General features: G+C 54.1%; 7 protein-coding genes across 7 annotated transcripts; 5 read left to right on the top strand and 2 right to left on the bottom strand.

Annotated features, from left to right (window-relative positions):
- Positions 1-481: 481 nt before the first annotated feature.
- PG985_014416 (uncharacterized protein) lies at positions 482-1,768 on the top strand (the record flags this gene model as incomplete). The annotated part of the gene is made up of 6 exons (XM_066834182.1): positions 482-544; positions 611-829; positions 894-1,203; positions 1,269-1,387; positions 1,513-1,630; positions 1,698-1,768. 6 exons carry the CDS (start codon positions 482-484, stop codon positions 1,766-1,768), a joined length of 900 nt encoding a protein of 299 aa, XP_066678922.1.
- A 2,207-nt stretch (positions 1,769-3,975) lies between these two features.
- Positions 3,976-4,815, top strand: PG985_014415 (uncharacterized protein; the record flags this gene model as incomplete). The annotated part of the gene is made up of 1 exon (XM_066834181.1): positions 3,976-4,815. The coding sequence occupies one exon, from the start codon at positions 3,976-3,978 to the stop codon at positions 4,813-4,815; it is 840 nt and encodes a 279-aa protein (XP_066678921.1).
- A 1,324-nt stretch (positions 4,816-6,139) lies between these two features.
- On the bottom strand, positions 6,140-8,232 carry PG985_014414 (uncharacterized protein; the record flags this gene model as incomplete). The annotated part of the gene is made up of 6 exons (XM_066834180.1): positions 6,140-6,215; positions 6,588-6,816; positions 6,973-7,080; positions 7,229-7,528; positions 7,659-7,800; positions 7,885-8,232. 6 exons carry the CDS (start codon positions 8,230-8,232, stop codon positions 6,140-6,142), a joined length of 1,203 nt encoding a protein of 400 aa, XP_066678920.1.
- A 3,306-nt stretch (positions 8,233-11,538) lies between these two features.
- PG985_014413 (uncharacterized protein) lies at positions 11,539-12,278 on the top strand (the record flags this gene model as incomplete). Its single annotated transcript, XM_066834179.1, has 2 exons — positions 11,539-12,002; positions 12,065-12,278. 2 exons carry the CDS (start codon positions 11,539-11,541, stop codon positions 12,276-12,278), a joined length of 678 nt encoding a protein of 225 aa, XP_066678919.1.
- Positions 12,279-13,593: 1,315 nt separating this feature from the next.
- On the top strand, positions 13,594-14,921 carry PG985_014412 (Eukaryotic translation initiation factor 3 subunit H; the record flags this gene model as incomplete). The annotated part of the gene is made up of 3 exons (XM_066834178.1): positions 13,594-13,647; positions 13,836-14,305; positions 14,360-14,921. The coding sequence occupies 3 exons, from the start codon at positions 13,594-13,596 to the stop codon at positions 14,919-14,921; spliced, it is 1,086 nt and encodes a 361-aa protein (XP_066678918.1).
- A 1,493-nt stretch (positions 14,922-16,414) lies between these two features.
- Positions 16,415-17,764, top strand: PG985_014411 (adenosylhomocysteinase; the record flags this gene model as incomplete). Its single annotated transcript, XM_066834177.1, has 1 exon — positions 16,415-17,764. The coding sequence occupies one exon, from the start codon at positions 16,415-16,417 to the stop codon at positions 17,762-17,764; it is 1,350 nt and encodes a 449-aa protein (XP_066678917.1).
- A 991-nt stretch (positions 17,765-18,755) lies between these two features.
- On the bottom strand, positions 18,756-20,033 carry PG985_014410 (uncharacterized protein; the record flags this gene model as incomplete). Its single annotated transcript, XM_066834176.1, has 3 exons — positions 18,756-19,100; positions 19,182-19,830; positions 19,993-20,033. 3 exons carry the CDS (start codon positions 20,031-20,033, stop codon positions 18,756-18,758), a joined length of 1,035 nt encoding a protein of 344 aa, XP_066678916.1.
- Between the last annotated feature and the right edge of the window lie 2,313 nt (positions 20,034-22,346).

Raw genomic sequence — 22,346 nt, 5'->3', positions numbered from 1 at the left:
CATAGCTCTTTTGAGGAGGCGCCGACATCCTATGGATTGCCCGAAGTTGCTGGCTGATGGAACATTGGCTTTGTAGTGGTAAACACACATGCAGGCAAGTAAGCACTTGCCACCTGCCCGTTGCACCCATTTGCAGCTCAAAATTCCCACGTAGACGTGTACTCGCTCTTTCCTCATAAAATTGGCAGCAGGTACGCAATGTGCCGCATCCCCAGCCAAGCTTTTGGCCTTTGCAATTTCGCAATCCTCAACCCTTCAACTCTACACAACACCAGCCAACCTCTCTTGGACGCTTCTGACCACCTTACCTTTCTCTTGTCTTCAGCTTCTATTTTCCACGTCCACTATTGCTATCATCGTCTCAGCTCTCAGGCTGAGATCGTTCCTACAAAGCACTTGAACCTTCGTTTTGGATCGTCATCCTTTTCCAGTAGGCGTCTCGCGTATACTCTCAGCTTCCCGTCTTTCTCTGCCCATCAACATGGCGGACGCCACCACACCACTTCTTCCGGGACCGTCGAGTACGGGTTCATCCGACAGTCATGTAGGGCTCGCCCTTGGATTCTCTGAATGGTGATGATCCGCTGATAACTGACCCTGTTTGATGCAGCCCATTTTCCTCCGAGCCTGTCACTCGCCATGGCGATGGATCAACCAAAGCGTCCTGACTTTGATCCGTTTTGTCATTTCGGCATACCTACTCGCTGTGATGGGCATCTCTCTCAAGTACAAACTCGAACAGGAGGATGACCACACCAGATGGCGCATTCCTTTCCAGTTCTCCTCCGTCTCGTTCATTCTTCTGCTGCTGTACAACCTTCTAGTCACCGTAAGTTTCGATCACAACACCAGTCATCCACTTGCATGTTGGACCTTGCTAATCCGAGACGCAGGTATGGACATTCATGCATCTGCTGCTACCTAAAGAGCTACCCGAAGATCCTGCCGAGTGCCATGGCCACCAGTTCCGCAATAAGGTCATCAACACCTTTTTGCCTCCCAGCCGCAACCGATATGGGAACCACACCCATCCAATCTGGTTCTCGATGTTGTACACAGTTTCGCATGTCTTCACCTTGATGAACACCATTATATACTGGGCAGTCCTTGTGCCGGCAGGACACGGTGGCTTCCAGCCGCCCAATGCCCCTCATCGTCACCCCCATGCGCCTGATAACTCAACGGTTGCTGGGTATGATCCTCGTAAGTGCCCAACGAAGCAACGCATTGGAGAAGATGGCCCAGGGATATACTGACACCCTCGGCAGACAAGGGTCTCTTCGAGGAAGGTCACCTCAAGTCTTTCAGCATCATCAACGTTTGGTCAATTACATCTGTGATTGCCCTTCTAGAGATACTCCTGTTCAACAGTATCAGACGCCAGACGGTAAGGGATCCTTTATATGATGCCCAACATCTACCCAAGCTAATATATTTCTATCCAAACAGCCGATCGTTGGACATGTTGCCGGCACCATCTTTGCCAGCAGCGGCTACATCGCTTGGGCTTAGTTGGGCAAGCTTGTCACAGGTCACGCGGGCCTGTTCTTCCTGGACCCCGAACTTATGGGAAACGTACACGGAGCAGCACTTGCCGCCAGCGTCCTATTCGTCACGCTCGCTCCCGGAAGTAGGTCTCCACCTTGATATGTGATAAGAGTATACTTGTTTGGGCATGTACTGACGTGTTGAAATAGTCTTTTCATACATGTACGGCCTCATTGCTATGCGTGAGAGCATGTCTGCTGTCCACGAGACATCGCAATAGGTACACCCGCCTGTACATGCATGATGACCATATGTGCCTGACTTGGCCATGTTGGGCGAGAACAAGGAAACAGCCGTGCGGGCCTGATGGTATGTTCTAGAGATTGGTAATCCCGAAATAGGATCGAGTACGATACGGGTTTGGGAGAACTATTGCCCTCGCAAGAAGCGGTGTCGAGCATTTTGATACAGGGACAAGAAATAACGCAGGAGAGAGAGAAGTGAAGTTTGTACCTAGGTATCAATGGCTAGTATCATGGTTGAGTCGTGACTCTTGATGGGGAGAGAGGGGTCCGGAAGTATTATTAAGCCGGCGGAGGAGAGGAGCATCGGTATAGAGGCCGCCCAGTTTGACAGAATGAATAACAGCATTATGCAATTGAAACGGGGCACAGTGCAATCATAATATTCGCGCATTTGACAGGCAGACGGTTCCTTGTACAACACAGCTGGCCAGGGGTAAAGTCGGAGATGAAGGATGCGCTGTTGTAAGTCTCTAAGTCTAGATGCAGTTTTAGTGAGAGGTGAGAGGAGGTGTTTGGGGAGTCCCACCAATTGCTGCTTGGGGTTAGGCAGAATTGACCGCTGAAAGCAGCCCATGGGCTCCCCCACCAGGTGACGTCTGATTTGGTGGCATGGCTTGAGCGACTTCTGGGAGGTGACCAAAGGCGACCAAGGACCGGAAGTCGGGAGAGGGAGTGATTCCGAACTGGTCATTTCTCACATCTGCACGTTAGGTAATGCTGCACAGGAAAAGCTCCGATTGTACCATCGTACCGCCTCACTCTTGCTCTATCCCTTATCTTTTTGCTGCGCTGTTCTCGGTGATACCCAATTGAGAAAGGAACGCGCTTGTGGATGAATTGTTGAACTCCCTACACATGATCTGAGGACGTCTTGGTGAGGAGCAAGAGGCCAGGAGGCCCATCGAATGATACTTGGTACTTTGGAGGGGGAGGCAGTGCACTCAATCCCGCAATCAATGTTCAGGTTCACGTCTCGTCCTGCTCGTACCACACAGCGCCTGCCACGAATGCAGTCAGCAGCCTTTGTGACGATCTGATTCGCCAATCAATATGCGCCGGGAGCGTCTATCACAGTTCTCACGTTCTCTCCCTCTCCCCTCACAGGCTCGTTATCGCTCTATCGCTGCCCTATTCTGCCTTATCCTGCCTTATCGGTCGGTCAGAAAGTGACCGGGCGTACAATACAATGGAACGGCATTCAGGTTGCAGCCTGTTTCGCACAGCAACGAAACCTCACGTGCTGGTTGCCCAGTTGCAGTTGCAGGCTCGCGCTGGGCGGCTGGCTGGTCGGGTTTTGTTTTCTATGTGCATATTGATGGGAGCCTGGGCGGCTGCACTGTCCTAGGTGCCAAACACGGTAGGCGGGACGATCATTTTCATGACCTGATTGATTGAGCGAGAGAGCGAGTGCTCAACCGATTGATCAGTTTCCATGGTTAGGTCGCATCGAGGTCATCCCAACCCGGGTTACGCGCAGCTACTGCTAGCACCTAGGTCCATGCTTGTCTCTTCGCTTCTCCTCTTCTAGAATCAGGCCGAGGAGTGAGGTGTGAGGTTCACAAGTATTCACGGTCCCCGTATGTACCACAAGCTGTGATGGGTGACGATGCGTGGCTGGGGGGGGGCGTGGGAGATGGACGAATCAACAGGCGTCTCCTTGCCATACTAGCGCTGATATAGCGGCACATATTGGGGCGGCCGTGGGTGAAAAGGCTCCAACCACGGCATGCGTTGGCGGCCGGTATAAATATATTGTGCACCCCCCCTCCAATGTACCCCCCTTCCTTTCGTTCTCCCTCCCCACACACAAATCCATACAGGGTGTCGCAAAGCTTCAGGATATCTCCAGATTCATTCGTTTACCTCCGAATCGTTCTCTGGGGATAGACCGCCCCGGACCCCTCTCAAGCTCTATTTTTGTGCGTCAACTCACTTCCACTCTCTAGTCGCATCCGGTATCCTCTTCCCGGGACAACACATCACACTCATTTCGTCATTCTCTAAGCCAATTATAAAGAGGAACCAATACCCTTCGAGAAATCGGATAGAAGAACCGTATTCACTTACGCTCTTCCGGTGCCGCTTTCTTGTCGCCGGTTTCTTATCATCTCGAACACTACCCCCTCGACTTTTCTCTCTTTCCCCTCGATCTATTGTTACCTATCTATCACCAACCGCCATCATGTTTAAACGCACGTTCCGGTCCCAAGACCGCGTCGAAAAGGCGGCGAGGTTAAAGAAGTCGACCCCCGTTCGAAGTGACCCCCAGAAGGTGTCGAAATTGCAGCAGTCGCTCGAGGAGAGTACCCCCAACAAGAGGTCTCTCAACTCGCCCATTGTCACCCTGACCGTGGGCCGCGAGGAGCGGCTGTTTGCGGCGCATGAGGAGGTCCTGGCTCAGTCGCCCTTCTTTGAGCGGGCTTGCCGGGGCCAGTACCTCCATGCGCAGAGTAAGAGGATATCACTACCAGACGAAGAACCCGAGATCTTCTCGGCCGTGCTCGAGTACCTCTACAAGGGTGACTACTACCCCCGCTTGTTGCACAACAAGCACCGCAACACTTGGGAGCTCGAGGACACCAACACGGCCGCGGGACGATCTCCCAACCCATCATCCGAAAACGGAGGCGGCCGCGGAGCCGAGGCCACAATCTACATCTCCAGCGTGGGCCAGCCCCTCCTGAGGGACACGGTCGTGTATTGCGCCGCAGACCGGTACGGGCTCGAGGAGCTCAAGCGCCTGTCCCTGCGCAAGCAGGGGCTGCAGAGCGGCATCGACGTCGCGACCATCCTGCGGTCGGCACAGTACGCCTACGACCACACGCCGGACTCGGACTCGCGCTTGCGCGCTCACTACCTCGCCCTGATCATCCGGTGTCGCAAGACATTCAAGAGGAGCGGGACCATGCAGGCTGAAATGGAGAAGGGCGGTAAGCTTTTCTTTGACTTGTTCGTGGCCATGTGCAACCACCTCGACGACGTCGTGGATATGAGCAATGCTCGGACCCCCAAGACGGTCTGATGAGGTTTGGGAGCAGACCTTGGACTACCACGGGACACATTTTGTCAACTCAACACGGGGTCCAACTGTTTGATTTTTTTTTGGCGTTCGGCTCGGGCGAAGAACCACGGGATTTGCTACGAGGTTTACACGATGATTTTCTCTCGTCTTTTCTCCGCCACTCACACTTCTCTCCCAGTCGGAAACATCAGATTGGAAATCCATTTGGGAGAAACCAAAAAAACTCCACTTCTTGCAAGGTTGGCCGACCGGTTTGATGTTTCTCGGGAGAGTTGGGGCATGATTAGCACTTGGAGTTCCTCGTCGCCCCTCCGTCTTCCCTTGTTCTAATGAACCCAGTCGCAAACTCCATGATCTCAACATACCCCTTTGAGGAATCTGGAACATCTGGGACGATTTTTTTTGGTCTTTTTTCAACAGTACGCGCGCAATGCGGCGGCTTGTACAGGATACAACGAAACAGGAAAAAAAATTCAAACCCATCAAAAGGTCAACAGATTGGGAAAAGCTTACGACCGAAGAAAGTTTTGTCTTTTGAACTGCGTTGCTTTTTTTTTACCCGCTGGCGCGCCATCAACGCACCGCCCTCTCCCAGTTTGAGAGGCCGGTCGCTCGCGCCGCGGCTGGAGGCGTGCGGGGAGGACGATTGGACCAACAGGTTGGCGCGACCTCTTCGCTGCCTAACAAACATCTCCTATCTCATCAAGGAAATCGGAAATTTGTCAAGGAGCCTGAAGTCTGACCTCTGGGGTAAGAGGGAGGACGGAAGGCGAGAAGGAAGCAGCCTGCATTACTTGTTGAGGTCCCCGCTATCGCGAGAGCGGGATGATTTTTGGGGGATACTTGTTAGCTAGTTAGTCTAGACGGCTGTCTGAGCCCAATACCCCCCTTGCTTGGACAGCACCGTTCACTGTCCCTAGAGGATGGTGATGGCATTCCCGGCTTGAGCCCTCGTCAGGGCGAGGTTAATGAGAAATTCGGCCACCTCAACCAAAACACCACACTCTCTTGATTGCTTTGACTATTGCTACGTGATCTTGTACATGTTTTCTTTTTTGAATTCTGATGTGTAGAGTGTCCTTCAGCTTGTCTTGTCTCAATTCTGCCTTAGAAGGCGATGACGATACGGGTATCCTAAGCCAATACCTTGAACGGCTTCAATCTCTCTTGCTCATTTCTGTGCCTAATCGCCCTTTACTCATACACGAACGAACTTCCACGTTCCCATGCACACACACATGCACCATTTCCTTCGCTGGAACGACTTGGGGTTCCTACTGATCTGCCGACGAATTGACCAAAGGGCGGGCGGGTACCTCAACTGTCAAGTTTCGGGCTGAGGTTGGGTCCTCTCCTCCTCCACTTCCCAGTCGTGCGGCTTGCGCGCATAAACGACGTAGCTACATTTCGAAGCAAATCAAACGTCAGTCATCGGCATTCCGATTCAGGAACCAGATCGTCAGTCATCAGTTTCTGCCGATCCAGGAACCAGCAAGGGACTCATCAGCCCATTTCCCCCCCAGTGAGCCAGTGCAGGTGCAGTGGGGCGTTTCTTTTTTCAGATCTGCCCCTCTCGTTCTTTTCTGTCTGAGCTTCTGTCTGAGCTTCTCTCGCCTTCTCCTCTTCTTCTGTCACGCTTCTCTCCCTCCTCCCCTCCTCACCCCGCCACGTCACTTATCGGCCTTATCGCCTGGGCGGCTAGAGAATGGGGCCAGGGGCATTGACTGACGCATGACTACTGACACGAGAAAGCAAACAACGACCGAACTTACACTGGGTGGTAGATGGCGAGCGAGGGGTCCCCGGCGTCGCGCCGCAGCTCCGCGATCAGGTTTTCCTTGGCCTCGGCGTCGAGGCCTGCGAAGCCTAGCGCCTTCCAGCTGAAGCCCCGCGCGCCCTCGGTCAGATTGACGAGGGCGTACTGGCCCAGGCGCTGCTGGGCGGGGTCCGTCGGCCACTCTGCGAGGGGGCAGCGGAAGATTTGCTCGTGGATGTCGGTGACTTTTCCGTTTGTTCGTCATCAGTTCCATGTTAGTCACCTAGACACCTTACTCAGATGGACTATTTGACTGGGAAGAGGCGGTGTGCCCAGCGAGTTTTTGACGGGTTGGAGTCATGAGGAATGATGGATGGGTGAAGTGAGGAAGATGCACTTACAGCCAACTTCGGCGAGCCAGGTCTTGTAGTTTCGTGGGCATAGCATGTCGCGGCCGATCTTGGACATGCCTTGCCGGAACGTCGCCCAGAACTTCTGGACGGTTGAGCCTGTGGTGGAAAGTGTCAACAACTTGATCAATCGGCTTGCGGGTGGTATGGCTCTTCATCTGTCTGTTGTAGTGCATTGCAGCCGGGGCAACTACTCTTGTTCCCATCCACAAGTCTTGGCCTTCCCCCTCAGGTCTAATTCACTCACCCTCGTGCCGCCCGTCGCGCGACGAGGGATCGATGTACAGGTCGCAGTACTCGATCCAGCCGCCGGGCCGCATGTTGTCGAAGGCGTGGCGCATGACGACGCGGTTGTCGGGGAAGCAGGTGAAGACCATGCGCAAGTGCACGTAGTCGAAGTGTAGCTGGGCGCCGGTCCCGGGCGCGCGGTAGAGCCACTCCTCCTCGGCATCGTCCTTGACGAACTCGCAATTCTGCACCATGGGCAGCGCCGGCTGGATCTTGCTCAGGTCCGTCCCGATGACGTGGGAGCCGGGGTGCTCCTGGGCTGTAACGTCGCTGGGCGTTAGTCGTACCCCCAATTCAATTGAGTGCTTACGGGTGCCATTGTTTGCTGCACCCGTCCCGTCGGACCAAACCAACGTGGTATCAAACAGGGGTTTGGCTCGTCAACGTACCGAATTGAATCGCCCAGATCCCCGTCCCCGTCGCGACGTCCATCACGTACTCCGGGTCGTGGTCCATGGGCGCATGCGCGAGCTTGCCGCCCGTCGCCATCATGAGCATGGCGTGTTGCAAGTCCAGGCGATCTTGCTCAGCCTGGGATCGATTATAGACCACATCAGCTTCTCAATCGCCCCCCTCGGTCCGTGAAGAGGGCCAGGCGAAGAAGGTAAGACTTACAGCGTCGTTGGGCAGGAAGTATTTTCCCTCTTTATAACCGTGAAACGACCGACCCGAGTCGTCAAAGACAGAGTCGGGCTCTACAATAGTCGAACCTGTCGGTTCGCGCGGGACCTCAGCCGGCATGAGGATACTCGTAGGCTGTGAGTGGATGCTGCCGCTGCCGCTACCGCTGCCGCTGGTGGAAGACGCCATGGAATGGCGATTGGAACGCTCTCGGTCCCGGACGTCGCCGCCATCAGGACGGCCGGGCGCTATCGTGGCAGCACCGGGCGGCGACAATAATGGGGCATCTTTCGCGCTATCGCCGTGCTGGGTGCTGGCGTCGGTGTTGGTGGTGGAGTCCATGTGCGGTACGAGCAAGTATTAGATGCCACTTGCGAAAGGGCTTCCGAAGGGCAACGCCGCTCAACCGGCGATTATCAATAGGCGTAATCGAGTAGTTGATAGGACTTATGTATATTCTCCAACTGCGAACCGTAGAAACATCAGAGAGAACTTCAGCTATTGGGCATCCCTCATGCTTGAGGACAGCAACGCTGTAAGTATATGCGACTGCGACTCGAGTTGCTCCGGCGCCAATGATGATGCACCGAACATCCCGCCTGACACACACACACACCATCACTTTGTCGCACACCCATTCCCGAGGGAAAGGATCGAACCCTCCTTTGGAACTATTACCAAGTCACCGTTCCCGTCAATTGAGAGGCTCGCTCTGCAGGGGACGGGAACTGCCCCGTCTGTCCCAACGACTCGTGATTGGTACAGTAAGCACGCAGGTAGGTTCTTTTTGGTGTTTTGTCCACGTAATCTGCATAGCTCCTACGTCTCGCGACTGTAGCCCCTCGTGGGGGCCGGCGACTTTATGACATTCAATAGACGGATGGAGAAGGTGCTTCCTCCTGTTCGCCGTGTCCTCAATGTCGCTTCGCTCGGCTCGCGCAAGCGCCTCTGTTTGGTTGGTTCGCTCCAGTTGCGCGTGGGTGTAGGCGTTTCCCAAAGGAGCCGAGGGATTCGGCAGGGATCGGATTGTTTGGTCCCTTGGCCAATGTGCGTCTTCTCTGTGTGTAGGCAGGTAGGTATGGTGGAAGAAAGGATGGGCGTCTTTTCCCCCACAACCCCATAATCTCTGTATGTGCGCGGGGATAGGGAGCCAATGTTCACTTATTGCGCTGTATGCCGCGGAACCGGGCATTGAACTGCTTTTTCCTACTCCCAGAGACGTAGCTGGGTGGATACGGGATACATACGTATTGGTCTACCTGCATATGCTTACTGATCTAGATGCTCCTTGGCCACGCGGGGTCTTCTCCCAGAGTCAAAGGTAGAATAATCGGTTGGTTATCTCGCCTAAGCTCCTTCCTCGTGATTTTGACGCGGTGATATTCGCCTCGTAAGCATCATGGTAGCGGATCGGAACTTTCTTCATGGCATAAGGGGTTATTACGAGCAGTGACAGCAGGGCAGGATTGCATCTGGCTATATCACCCAAATGATGCCGGACAAAGCCATACACGCAATGTGTTATGTTTATTTATTGCTCGTTAGTCGTAGACGCTATTTTTGATACATTGTAGGTTCTCGTGTGACTCCTGTGTGAACACGGAAAAGGGGGTGACTTATATATCTACTACTGAATTACCCTTCCAGCTCAACGGTGGCCGAACTTGGATTTCAACACGTCCCAGTATCGAAATAAATCTGGGAAAACGTATTCTCGGCTGTTTCACAGCTTAGAATTTGTCAATGCATGGCGAATTGATAATAGACCCAACCAGAAGAGTAGGGAGTCTTGGAGATATTGACTGTTCTCGCCATCGTATTACCTTCTATCGTAACAACTTTTAGAGTGGCGTAACTGATATTGACCACTGCCTAAGATGATCTCTTCCATGTATTTGGCTTCATGACTTTGGTTGGTCTCTGGATGTGAGAAGAGCACGAGGACACGAGGTTCGTTGCTAAAGGGTCTTGAGCACGGCAATGTTTACATCTGCTTAGTAAGGTATACGACATCTAGTTATACTATGCTTACCTCAATTTTAATAGGCTCATAATGAAGAAACCCCAATTTCGTCTTTAGCTTCCGCACACGTTGCTGCTACAGGTAACTATACTAATAATCGAAGATCAGTCGTGACCTTGAGACCTTTGTAGCCTTCCCGTTCCATAGATACGGGTAGTATGAAATAACAGAAAGCTGTCTCTCATTCTACCAGTTCGTATGTTGTTATCCATTGGCTAAGTATATCATAAGTGCCTGTGACTTGATCGTTGGCATCTGGCTCATCATGACCTGTCATTTGAGTGCGACGCCAGCTGCATCGGACTGATAGACCGCCGTACTGGCTAAGGTCTTCCCGGATACGCCGTGTAAGCTTCCACTGCGTGGGTTGGCAGGTAACATCCATTCCACCGACTTTGTCTGACCAGTCCGAGCCAATGGCACCAAGAACGAAATGTGACGTGGTCAAGACCTATTTATTCCATGCACGTGCAGTACTGTCGCTTCTCCCAGGCCTCTTCCGATTGAGTGGATAGTAATAGTGCAAACGGGGCATGGTAACGGTATGGCATCATTCAATATACCATATGAGCCATCATTATACTCGAGACCTACATAGATGGCATCATACTACGCCGCGGGAAGAGACAGGGATGTCTCCTACCATCGACCAGGTTTCGCTGTCTCAGATAAGGAGTGCTCGACGGCGGGAAAGGGAAAAGGGTGTGTGCGGGTGTGGCAGCGACACGTCATGTGGAAGGACGAGTGCGCCCGGAGTAGGTAATAAGTACAGTGATCCAGCCAATGGCCCTCAGGCGAAGCGACCGATGTGCTCCGATTCGTCGCATGCGCCGAGACTCAGGCTAGAACCCTTACTATAGCCCATGGACCTCGCCCAGGTCGACCGGAATGCCATAAGTCAGGGATGAGGGAGATGTGGGACCCCTAGACCTCCTAGGCTCAGGTACTAGACCCGAGGGATTGAGGGTGTATGCTTATGTCGACCTCCCGCTAGCCAGTGTTAGAGCGGAAAAGAAAAGGTTTGTTCGGGTGTGAATGCAGAGTCAGGTGAACTAGCTAGGCAGGGTCTTGGGGAAAGAAAACCCACAGGTTCGAGAAGAAAAGTTATGGGTCGGGGGTCCCTTTTTCTCGTTGCGCTGTTTGCGTTGAGCGGCGCCAGTGGTATCAAATTCTACGGGATGGCGCAATATGCTCATGCGCTGGTGAGATGCGAAGCTCGGACAAGGGATGCAGCAGCACCACCGGAAGCCTTCTCCCGCGTAGTCCTGTTCCTTGTTGCATGGTACAGAGACACCGATCCGCTCTCGCCATCCCGCCCATATATAGCGACATAGGCCTCTTCATACACTCTGGCGGTGAACTTAGGCCGACTCTCTCCTTTAATTCACACCATATAAGCCCGTCAGCCCGGATCCAATTTTGCCAATGCGAGTCAGTCAGTCACTTGTCTTGAATACACTTGTTCCAGCGCACTTTTGAGCCAGACTACTTAATCTCCCTCACCATCTTACTACTTGCAACTCTTCACCGGCTCTCACCTTCGTCACCAGGAAAACGCACAAGGAGACATCGTAGTGCATCGTTGCCAGGCCTCTTATACGTTACGCGCAGACATCATCCACACCATGGCCATCTCGGAGGTACACCCAGGGCAGACAATAGCCCCCAACGTGTCTCGCGACGAAAAGACACAGCTGGTAACACATGAGCAAGAATTCGCCAATGCTGAGGTTGAAGCTGGCGACAATGATGGCTCTTTCTTGGTCACATCGCCCTATACGGAGAGAGAGCACTGTCTGGACCTGAGATCGGTGGACATGGAGAACGCACTGCTGGCAAGGGCCCTGGTTCACATGAAAAGTGTCCGGCCAGATTACGCGACGGCCCCTTACACAGAAACCTTCAATTGGTCCGACGTCATGAGCGAATTGAGAGGTCTGCTGAGCGAGACGGGACACAAGTGGAAAGAGACCACCTTCTACATTGTTGCATTCCGGTCGCAGATCCCACCGTCGACGGTGTATGCGGAACTGGGGGAACTGGATAAAGCGGCGCATGCTGAAGCTGTCGCAAGTGGCGGATTCCTAAAGTGAGTATTCTTTCCTGGTACCGGCGCTTATGTCCTAAATCAAAGTTGCTGACTTGGGCCAGGTACTGGTTTGGCACGCCCGATAAGGATGGCAGAAACCTTGCCACCTGCGTGTGGAGGTCGCAGCACGATGCAAGAGCGGGCGGTGTTGGCCCAGCACACCGTAAAGCAGCGGGTGCGGCCAGGCACCTGTACACCGATTGGCGCATTGACAGACACCGGCTCATCATCCGGGAGGAGCTGAGCAGCTGGGAGATTGTTGACTGGGTTGACTAGGCCTGCAAAGACGACCGGACGACAGGTCACATGGGAGCCGAGATGGCAATGGCAGCGTAGCAACAGGACAAGGTGCTTACAAGCTGCGGAACGGGATCCGGTTTGCCAGGACACATGGTAATGGAACTTGATTTGGAATCTTTGGGTTGAGCGTGGCGTTCATAGGCTTCAGAGGTCCTGACCCACGATTAAGGCCATACATAGACCTGCAAGATAGATTAGACGGATAAAACATAAAGAAGATCTTCAGTTGCAACCAAACCCTGGCGTGAGTGTCGGCAATACTGGGAGCAGTTCCGTGTCGTAGCAGACCATATAGCCGAGAAACAGATGAGCCGGCTCCTGTATCTCTTCTTATCAGGCCTGCCGCGGAATCTCCTTGATGTTCCCGGTGTTGCGCCCGTACTGCTTGCAGCAGCAGCAGGGTGCGCATCCAAGACTGTCGGATGACACCTTACTTGCGCTCACCGAGTCCTGCGGCCAACCAATGAAGCTGTTGATGATAACCTGGTGGCGGCTATCTCGCAACGTGTGGATGGGTATAGATCCGTGGAAGTAATATGATGGAGGTGCAAACATGAGGGGACGAGATATGCGTCCATGCCTGTTTAAGCAAAGATAACCCCCCAAGGTTGGTAGATTTATCGGCTATGCTGTAGGTTGTCATTGGTTGGGGGAGACAGGCTTGTAGCCAGATGAAGCATATGGGAGAGCAGGCCGTGAGTGATACTGGAAGAAAGCGGGAAAGGTTTTCAACAGCAAAAACACCAAATCATCATCTGAAGTCAAAATGCGGCTCTTAGAGATGTCGTTGGAAATGGAATACGAATGACAACATTAAAGACGTGGGGGGCCATACGGCTCGAGAGTGGGATGAATTCAATGTTTCATACTATGAGTGGGCATCGCGACACCTCAAAACGCGGGGGGTGGATTCAAGCCATCAGGTAAGCAGCAGCCCATTGATCAAGGCCTTGTGGCCTGTGTGCCACCACTGTTGACTGGCTGGCTGCCAGACCCAAGCTCCGACTCTCCGAGGGGTCCAGGCATTGGGCCAAGTCCGCGTACAGTTTTACAGCCATCAACCACCCACCCCACTTCCCACACAGCTGCAAAACAGCACAGCACAGCTTTTGGGTGGTTATTGCCCAATTACTCCGCTTTCTGCCCACAGTCAGATTTAGCAAAACTTGCCCGCTACGACAACCAAACGGCACGCCCATCGACACGCGAAAAGACAGCCGCCCGCGCATTACCGAACTCTTGATCGCTTAGGGATTCGCATTACTCAATCCTACGAATTCGCATCGCAATCATGGCGGACGCTCAGAAGGAGGTGCCGTTCAAGACGGTCCAGGTGGAGGCTTTGGTACGTCTGGCTTGAAATTTCTCCTTGGCTGTGTGTGGTGTGGCGTGGAGTGCCAGAGATGCCCCTCATTTTTGCGCTTTGCTGCAATTTGGCAGCATCGACGACGATGATGGGGAGACGCTAGGCACGAGCGATGGGAAACGATTTTGTGGTATGATGGGGTCACTGACCAATGGATTTTATAACAGGTGGTCATGAAGATCGTCAAGCACTGCGCCAACCAGTTCCCTACCGCCGCCACCGGATCCATCGTCGGCATGGACCAGAACGGTGTTCTCGAAATCACCAACACCTTCCCCTTCCCGATCGCCGACGTTGCTGGTCTCGACGGCAGCCACCAGAACGATGCTTCGGCCCTCGCCGCGGCCGCTCCCCGCGCCAAGGCCAACGTCGTCTACCAGGCCGAGATGATCCGTCACCTCAAGGAAGTCAACGTGGACGCCAACAACGTTGGTTGGTACACCAGCGCCACCATGGGCAACTTCCTCAGCTCCAGCTTCATCGAGAACCAGTTCCACTACCAGAAGGAGAACGACAAGACGATCGCGCTCGTGCACGATGTCAGCCGCAGCGTACAGGGCGCCCTCAACATCCGGGCTTTCAAGCTGTCCGAGAAGTTCATGGCAGCATACAAGGAGGGCAAATTCACGACTGAGAGGTCAGTTTTCGCAAACTCCTATTTTACCTACCCCAGCCAACTAACATGCAACAGCCTCCAAAAAGCGAAGCTTAGCTTCAAGGAAATCCTCGTCGAGTACCCCGTTAATGTTCACAACTCGCACCTCCTCACCTCTTTCCTCCACCAGCTGCCCGGCGTGCCTTCCAAGGCCGAGGCTACCATGCCCACATCTCTCGCCGACATCCGCCGAGCCGACCAGAAGACGCCTCTGTACCCCTCTGTCGATACCCTCGAGCTCTCGATAGATCCCTTCCTCGAGAAGTCGTGCGATCTGTTGCTCGACAGCATTGAGTCTCACTACACCGAGCTCAACAACCACCAGTACTACCAACGCCAGATGGCCCGCGAGCAGACCAAGATCACAGCATGGCAGACGAAGCGCAAGGCGGAGAACGCCGCCCGCGTTGCGGCCAAGCAGCAGCCCCTGCCCGAGGATGAGTGGCAGAGAATCTTCAAGCTGCCTCAGGAGCCCAGCCGCCTCGAGGGCATGCTGAACGCGAAGCAGGTGGAGCAGTACAGCAAGCAGATTGACGGATTCACAGCAAATGTCAGCGCCAAGATGTTTGCGGTCCGTGGCAACCTCCTCCCGGAATAGAGGTCTGCGCGCCAGGATAGATAGATCAGTGAGGTATAGAGACAAGGCCAGCCCTTTCTGGCGGTGGGAGGGGAAAGGGGTTGATGAAACAAAAATCTAGGGATGATGCATCTGGCCCGGCGTTGGGGGTTTCTTATGGCTTGTCGGCCTGGCAATGATTCAGGCTTGTTTACACGACGTTCAATGTATTCAGCTCTAGACACTATAGCACTCGGGTAGAGTTTGCTCGAGACTTATGACAGGCTCCGCGCTGCCGGAGCTTTTAATAGCCATGGAGATCTCGGCGCCGTCTAAGCTGGAGCGGGACAGGACGAAGATGATGTCCCTGTGAAGCGAGCGGTGTTTTGTTTTATCGAGCTGCAAGGGTTACCTTGGCTGATTGAGCGACGAATCAGGAGTGGATGTTCGGAGACACTTGTACATGCGAGAGAGAGACATGGACACATCCCATCCCGTCAATTACCTACCTGTTTCCTTGTCCCCCCTCTTGTCAGCAAGGTGGCGGTGGGTGACTTTTCGATGGTGAGGGAGACCATCAGTAGAAGTCTTGTTTCTAGCCATACGAACTCAATTGGAAACAGTCAAAACCACTACCACTTCTTACAGTCAAACACGAATACTTAGTATCTGAAACCCGTTGTCGTATTCTTATACTAATAAATGCGAAGAAGAACCTTTCGGGTCACTGACCGATAGAATGCTGAATTGACCCGTGTCTCCCTCCCAAGAATGCCGAACCTATCTGATGGTGGGGCAAAGATTGCAGGTTCCTCGCAGTCTGGAGGGGTTTTCAGGACGGCTAGTGCCCACGTTTTGCCTCAGCAACCGGCCAACGGACCAGTCAGCGTCGAGGCTTCTGCACACGATCACCCAAAACCGATAGTCTGAGGGCCCCGCGGATGGAGGGGTACCTCAAGGGGTACCTCAGATGTGGCCCTGTGCTAGGCGGGTTCCATGCTGAGTGCACCAGAGATTGGCCGGCAAGAAAGACTGTAGGCAGTAGCTTGGGTTAGAGGGGGCCAGCTACATGCAAATTTCTGTCGTTGGGGATCGCATTTGGATTGGTTCTGCTCGAGTCGGGTCTCGTCCCTCATAAAAGTCCACCAAGGGTTCTCATCCCACTTCCGCTTTCTGAATCTTCTCTCCCTCTTCCTCTCCCATCTTCTTCACTCCATAATCGCCTCTCCTTCCTCAATCTCCTGTAAGTCTTTCTTCTCGGTGTCGTGTCCCTTTCTTCAGAGTCAAAAACCTACCAATTTGAGGTTGTTTTCTCTGTTGTCCCACCGGAATTGGCGGTTCTGTCGTTGCTAACTCGACCGCCCCATCATAAAGTGAAGAAGTTCTGCCAATACACCCCGCACTTCCACCTTTTGCTTACATTTTCCCACCCAGTAAGTCCTTCCCACTTGGCATTGTTTTTCTTCCTTCCTACATCAACCTCAAAAAGAGACCAATTACTTACTCTTTTCTCCGTCGTATTAGCATCCACCAAAATGTCTGCTCCCGCCTCCAAGTTCAAGGTCGCCGACCTGTCCCTTGCCGCCTTCGGCCGCAAGGAGATCGAGATGGCCGAGGTCGAGATGCCCGGTCTGATGTCGATCCGTCAGAAGTACGCTGCGGACCAGCCCCTCGCTGGTGCCCGTATCGCCGGTTGCCTGCACATGACCATCCAGACCGCCGTCCTCATCGAGACCCTCACTGCTCTCGGTGCTGAGGTCACCTGGACGTCTTGCAACATCTTCTCCACTCAGGACCACGCCGCTGCCGCCATTGCCGCTGCCGGTGTCCCCGTCTTCGCCTGGAAGGGTGAGACCGACGAGGAGTACAACTGGTGCCTCGAGCAGCAGCTGGTCGCCTTCAAGGACAACAAGAAGCTCAACCTCATCCTCGACGACGGTGGTGACCTGACCCACCTCGTCCACGACAAGTACCCCGAGATGCTCAAGGACTGCTACGGTGTCTCCGAGGAGACCACCACCGGTGTCCACCACCTGTACCGCATGCTCAAGAACAAGTCTCTCCTTGTTCCCGCCATCAACGTCAACGACAGTGTCACCAAGAGCAAGTTCGACAACCTGTACGGTTGCCGTGAGTCCCTGGTCGACGGTATCAAGCGTGCCACCGATGTCATGATTGCTGGCAAGATCGCCGTTGTCGGTGGTTTCGGTGATGTCGGCAAGGGTTGCGCCCAGGCCCTCCACGGCATGGGTGCCCGCGTCCTCGTTACCGAGGTCGACCCCATCAACGCCCTCCAGGCCGCCATGGCCGGCTACGAGGTCACCACCATGGAGAAGGCTTGCAAGGTTGGTCAGATCTACGTCACCACCACCGGCTGCCGTGACATCATTGTCGGCAAGCACTTCTCTGAGATGCCCAACGACGCCATTGTCTGCAACATTGGTCACTTCGACTGCGAGATTGACGTCGCCTGGTTGAAGAAGAACGCCAGCAGCGTTCAGAACATCAAGCCCCAGGTTGACCGCTTCCTGATGCCCAGCGGCCGTCACATCATCCTTCTCGCCGAGGGTCGTCTCGTCAACTTGGGATGTGCCACTGGCCACTCCTCGTTCGTCATGTCCTGCTCGTTCGCCAACCAGGTCCTTGCCCAGATCATGCTGTACAAGGCCGAGGACAAGGCTTTCGGCGAGAAGTACGTCGCCTTCGCCAAGGCTGGCAAGCTCGATGTCGGTGTCTACGTCCTGCCCAAGATTCTCGATGAGGAGGTCGCCAGACTTCACCTGTCTCACTGCAACGTCGAGCTCACCAAGCTCACCTCGGAGCAGAGCGAGTACCTTGGTCTCGAGGTCGAGGGTCCCTACAAGGCCGACCACTACCGCTACTAAGCTATTTCTGTTCCGCTGTATTCCTCCAACCCCTTTCTCTGTAATTGATCGGATGGGCCACATTCCGGCAATCTTCAACAAGCATTTACGGCACATAATGGCACGGGGTTGGGACATCTAACTCTTGATCGTTTTCGGGAATTCTAAAAAGGGTCATAGCGGGCACCATTTTTTCAACAAAAGGCGTTGGCACAGAACTGATATGATGCATGATTCCCCTCATGGCGTTTTCATTTTTATTTTTGACGACTTCGTCACTTGACGAAAGGCGGGTATGGGACGGTCACCTGGGGTCTACCGGTGTAGACCAAAATCGTCGGCCTCCACGAGAAGCTCAGACGCAGCTTAGTAGATGACAGTCACTTAAAGTGACGTGATGACCCTTCAACCGGGTCTGTGGGCTTCAACCAATAGAGAAGCAATGATGAGCAAACCATTTCGTCCCTGTTCCGATGCGACTGTTTAATACTTACGTACGCTTTCCACCTGTGTCTCGAGTCGAAAACCTCCTTACTGCCCAACTCGGGTGGTTCATTGCAACGCTGCATCGCGTCTTGGGAGGGATCTATGTACAGGGTTCGGTGCGCTTTCCGACACAGTCCTTGATCAAGAAGTACTAATAGATCCCATTCCTCTATTGTGTCTTCTATCCCGAACTGGTATTCGGCCGTCTAACCTGGTTTCGTAAACCAGATAGGTTGGTTGGTCTATTCATAAGATCGCCGTGATTACGGCCAACGAGCGGATGCTATTTCAATCCTTTCTCAGCGTCCTGTCCCAGGCTTGACCAATATCTACCACATCATGTCAGGCCATTTAAAATAAGAGAAAACCGAAACCTTGCCTTTGCCTTCAAACGCGGATACTTATCTCGTGTTTTCCTCATCCCTGATTTTCCTTTTATCGTTTCCTGTCGCCCCTTTCGTCGCTACTTACTCTGTATACTCTCCCTCATCTCTCCGTCTCGCTCTCTCTCCGACATCCCCCTTCTTCACAACGCCAGCCCCCTCTGCTCCGGCACCCCGCTCGTCAGCCCCGTCCCGGCCAGCGCGCTCCGGACGTTGGCCATGGTGGCCTCCTCCATGGCGCGCTCCGTCTCGACGGTCCAGGTGCCCATGTGGGGCACGAGCAGGGCCCGGGGGTTGGCCAGCAGGTCCGGGTGGATTTTCGGTTCGCGCTCGTAGACGTCGAGCCCGACGGCGGCGACGTGGCCCGACGCCAGGAAGGCGGCCAGGGCGGCTTCGTCGACGACGGCGCCGCGGGCCGTGTTGACGAGGACCAGGCCCGGTTTGGTTTGGGCGAGTTGCGGGGTGGAGATTATGTGTTTGGTGGAGGGCTATATGGTTCGGGTTTGGTTTTGTTAGATTTGGTTCGGTTCGTGGGTAAAGGGGGTTTGTAAGGGGATGGTAAGACTTACATTCAGGGGCAGATTTAGACTCAACACGTCGCTCTCGCGCAGCAGCTCCTCGAACCCGACGTACCGCGCCTCCCCGGCCTCGCGCTCGTCCCCGGGGGCGAGGCGGGTGCGGTTGTGGTAGATGACCCGCATCCCGAACGCGAGCGCGGCCTTGCGCGCCATGTTGCGCCCGATGCCGCCCATGCCCAGGATCCCCAGCGTCTTGCCGCGGGGGTCGTGGCCCTTGTCGGGCAACTCGCCCCTCCCCTGGTCGTCGACCCCACGCCAGCGCCCCGCCCGCAGGCTACCCAGCCCGACCGCCAGATTTCGGAGACTGCCCAGCATGAGCCAGAGGGCCAGGTCCGCGGTCGCGTCGTCGACGGCGTGCGGGGTGTGGCTCACGCCGATGCCGCGCGCCGTGCAGGCCGCGACGTCGATGCTGTCGTAGCCGGCGCCGTTGTGGCAGATGTTCTTTAGGGAAGACGGTAAGAGGGGCACCGCTTCCGCGTCCAGCGGGCCCGTCGACGCGGTCGAGGCGAAGGTGCGGTACGCGGCCGTGACGCCGTCGAGGGCGCCCGTGCGGCACTCGGTCAGGAAGCCGGCGCGGTCTGTGGACTGCGGGACGACGACGTCGGCTTGTTGCGCGATGGCGGCCCAGGTCTCGTGCGCGCTTTGGGGTGGGTGGTTGGGTTAGTAGGCCGTGGGTTCTTCATGGGGTTCCGCTCTTCCAGGTTCTTGTGGGCAAGTGGGTAAAAGAAAGGAAGAGAGAGGTCAATTACTCAATGTAATTGTAGTAGACAGGAGATCTTGGTTGATATGAGCATATACTTACTGCTTAACTTCGCCGAGAAGAAGGACCTTTGGCCGACTCATCTTGTTGATTACAGGTGATTTTGGTTACCAGTGTGTCTATGTTTATGTGTGGTTTAGGTAGCCAGGTCTCGTAGTTATAATGTCAATCTTGGGGCTCAAAGAGACAACTCGCAGGCGACGTGCTTTTATATCGCCCAGGGCGGTTGCTTCGGCTCGGAACCCTGCTATGCAGAGGTGGCTTCGGGAACAAGTCCGGTTCTTCTTGCCGGTGTTGATAAGGAAGACCGGCACACACAAGTATGTGAAGTGGGAAAAGCAGTGATGGTGTTTATACGCAGAAGAAAAAAACCAGGATACTCCCAAAGAAGCAGAAGGTGACCAGTGAGTAGTTTTATATTCAAGGCATGGCAGGAACAAACCCAAGCCCGAATTCGAGGATATGCGTCGAGAGGCTTCCCGTCTTGGAACAGCAACCTTGCGCTTGCTGGTTCGATACCCCAATATGCGGGAATAGCCGAAGGGTAGCCAGTGAGTGCGAGTGTCGATCACTGTGGAGGCGGGGTTCCAGTGGGTGGGTAGATGGAGGGTCTCCGATCAGGGTATTGTTCTCGAAAAGTGCGGGGTGGGAAAAAGGGTTCGTTCGAGGTCCCCTATTATTGATTTGGAGCAACGCAGGGGACTTATATACGGCGGCAGAATCCCTTCCTGGACCGGGCATTCATGGGTGAAGTAATGATTTGATCATGAGAATGAGTGAATAATGCAATGATTGAATGATTCAATACGGTTCACATTGGTTGCAATCCTAATGACACCACTAGGGAAAGTCCCTGGCTACATAGAGAGAATGCAGATACAGGGATCCAGCAGAGGACCCTTATATGTATCACCTGATAACAGCCAGATATAGAAACCTTCAAGTATGAGAGGAGAAAGCCCTGGACCCGGTCGCTCGGAACCCAATGCGGGAGCGCCATCGAGGAACAAGCAGCGGGCAGCAACACCCAAGTTGGCGATCCCGCTGCCGCTTAAGTAAAACATTAATGTGTGACTTCGATTATGTGCCCTTCTTCTTCTACCCCTTTTTCTCGCCTCCCACTTTGTCCTGTTCCGTTCGTCGTTACTTCTGACGATTTGATGATAGCTGGGCTATGTAAGTGGTGTCCCCCCTTCCCTCGCTTGGACCTTATCGCAGCTGTTGTATAACCGGTCAGACAGACCCCCATCGCGCTTGCTGGCCGTGCATGCGTGCGGCGTGCAACACGCGAGTTCGTGGTGTAGGTATTGTATTACCCTGCTTACACACACACACCCACGGCCCTCTGCATTACGTGGGGGTCTGGTGTCGACTCGGGGGGCAGTCCACACCCAGAATGGAACGAGCATCCGGATATTCCGTGTCGAGTGGTTGGTTTCGTCGCAGCCTATCAATGCCTTCAGCCTGTCGCCGCTGACCGCATCGACATATCAAGAGGGAGCATTGGGATCGACTGACCCAGAGGGCGGGCACACAGTAGTTCTCCGGCAACGCTATTGCGTACGGACAATCTACTACTTCCTACGAAACAGGGGTCAAGTCTCGACTGGATATGTCGACATACTTACATATTGAGAGCAGAAAACGGCAGGGTGCTTTGCCGGTGTTGCATGCTGAGAGCTTGTCCCCACATACATCTGACGCAGGTAGGGTAGGGTAGGCAAGGTGGTACCGACTTCACGTCCCACCACTAACCCCCACGGTTGAAGCGCGCGAATCCCTGGTTTTGACGTGCCTGCCGGTATTTGGATCTTCTACTGATGTGCAAGCAGCATTGCATTGGGTCCTTCGTTGATCGCCACGTCAGTCGATATATTGAGTTCAGTGGAGGAAAGGGCAATTGCGTTGGGAAGTTGAATGTGTCAACTGAGCACAAAGCCGACGGCTGAGTGATAACTCAGTTCGGTATATTGGTATATGTCTTGTCAGAACCAAAAGTAGAGAGAGCTGCTGCTCCAGAAACAAATGTCTTCCACATTCAGAGATTGCCATATCGTGGCCCGTACCGCCCCTTACCATTATCCCTAGCATTATTCCCCTTGGCCCTGATCCCGTTATTTTTCCATGGAAATCTCTCTAACACAGTCTCTTCTCTATCGCCAATTTTGTTTCCTGTCATTCCAATGGAACACATAGTCATACATCGTATTCAAACATGTCGGTCCAAATGCTCGTTGGTGGGGCGCGACCGCTGGTTGGTATGCCGGCCTCCTGGCCTTGTTCAATCGAGATGATGGATACGTCTGCCTCCATCCATGGTAGCACCATGCTGGCGATCCAGTGATACTTATGGCAGCTTTCCTTTCTCCGACGGCCTGCCCCTAAACATCGCGGCG

The sequence above is a fragment of the Apiospora marii genome (assembly GCF_038362585.1).
Source record: "Apiospora marii strain CBS 49790 chromosome Unknown utg000011l_segment0_segment0, whole genome shotgun sequence".
Classification (NCBI taxonomy): Eukaryota; Fungi; Ascomycota; class Sordariomycetes; order Amphisphaeriales; family Apiosporaceae; genus Apiospora; species Apiospora marii.
The sequence above is the reverse complement of the archived record's forward strand: the minus strand, read 5'-3'. Positions and strand labels throughout refer to the sequence as shown.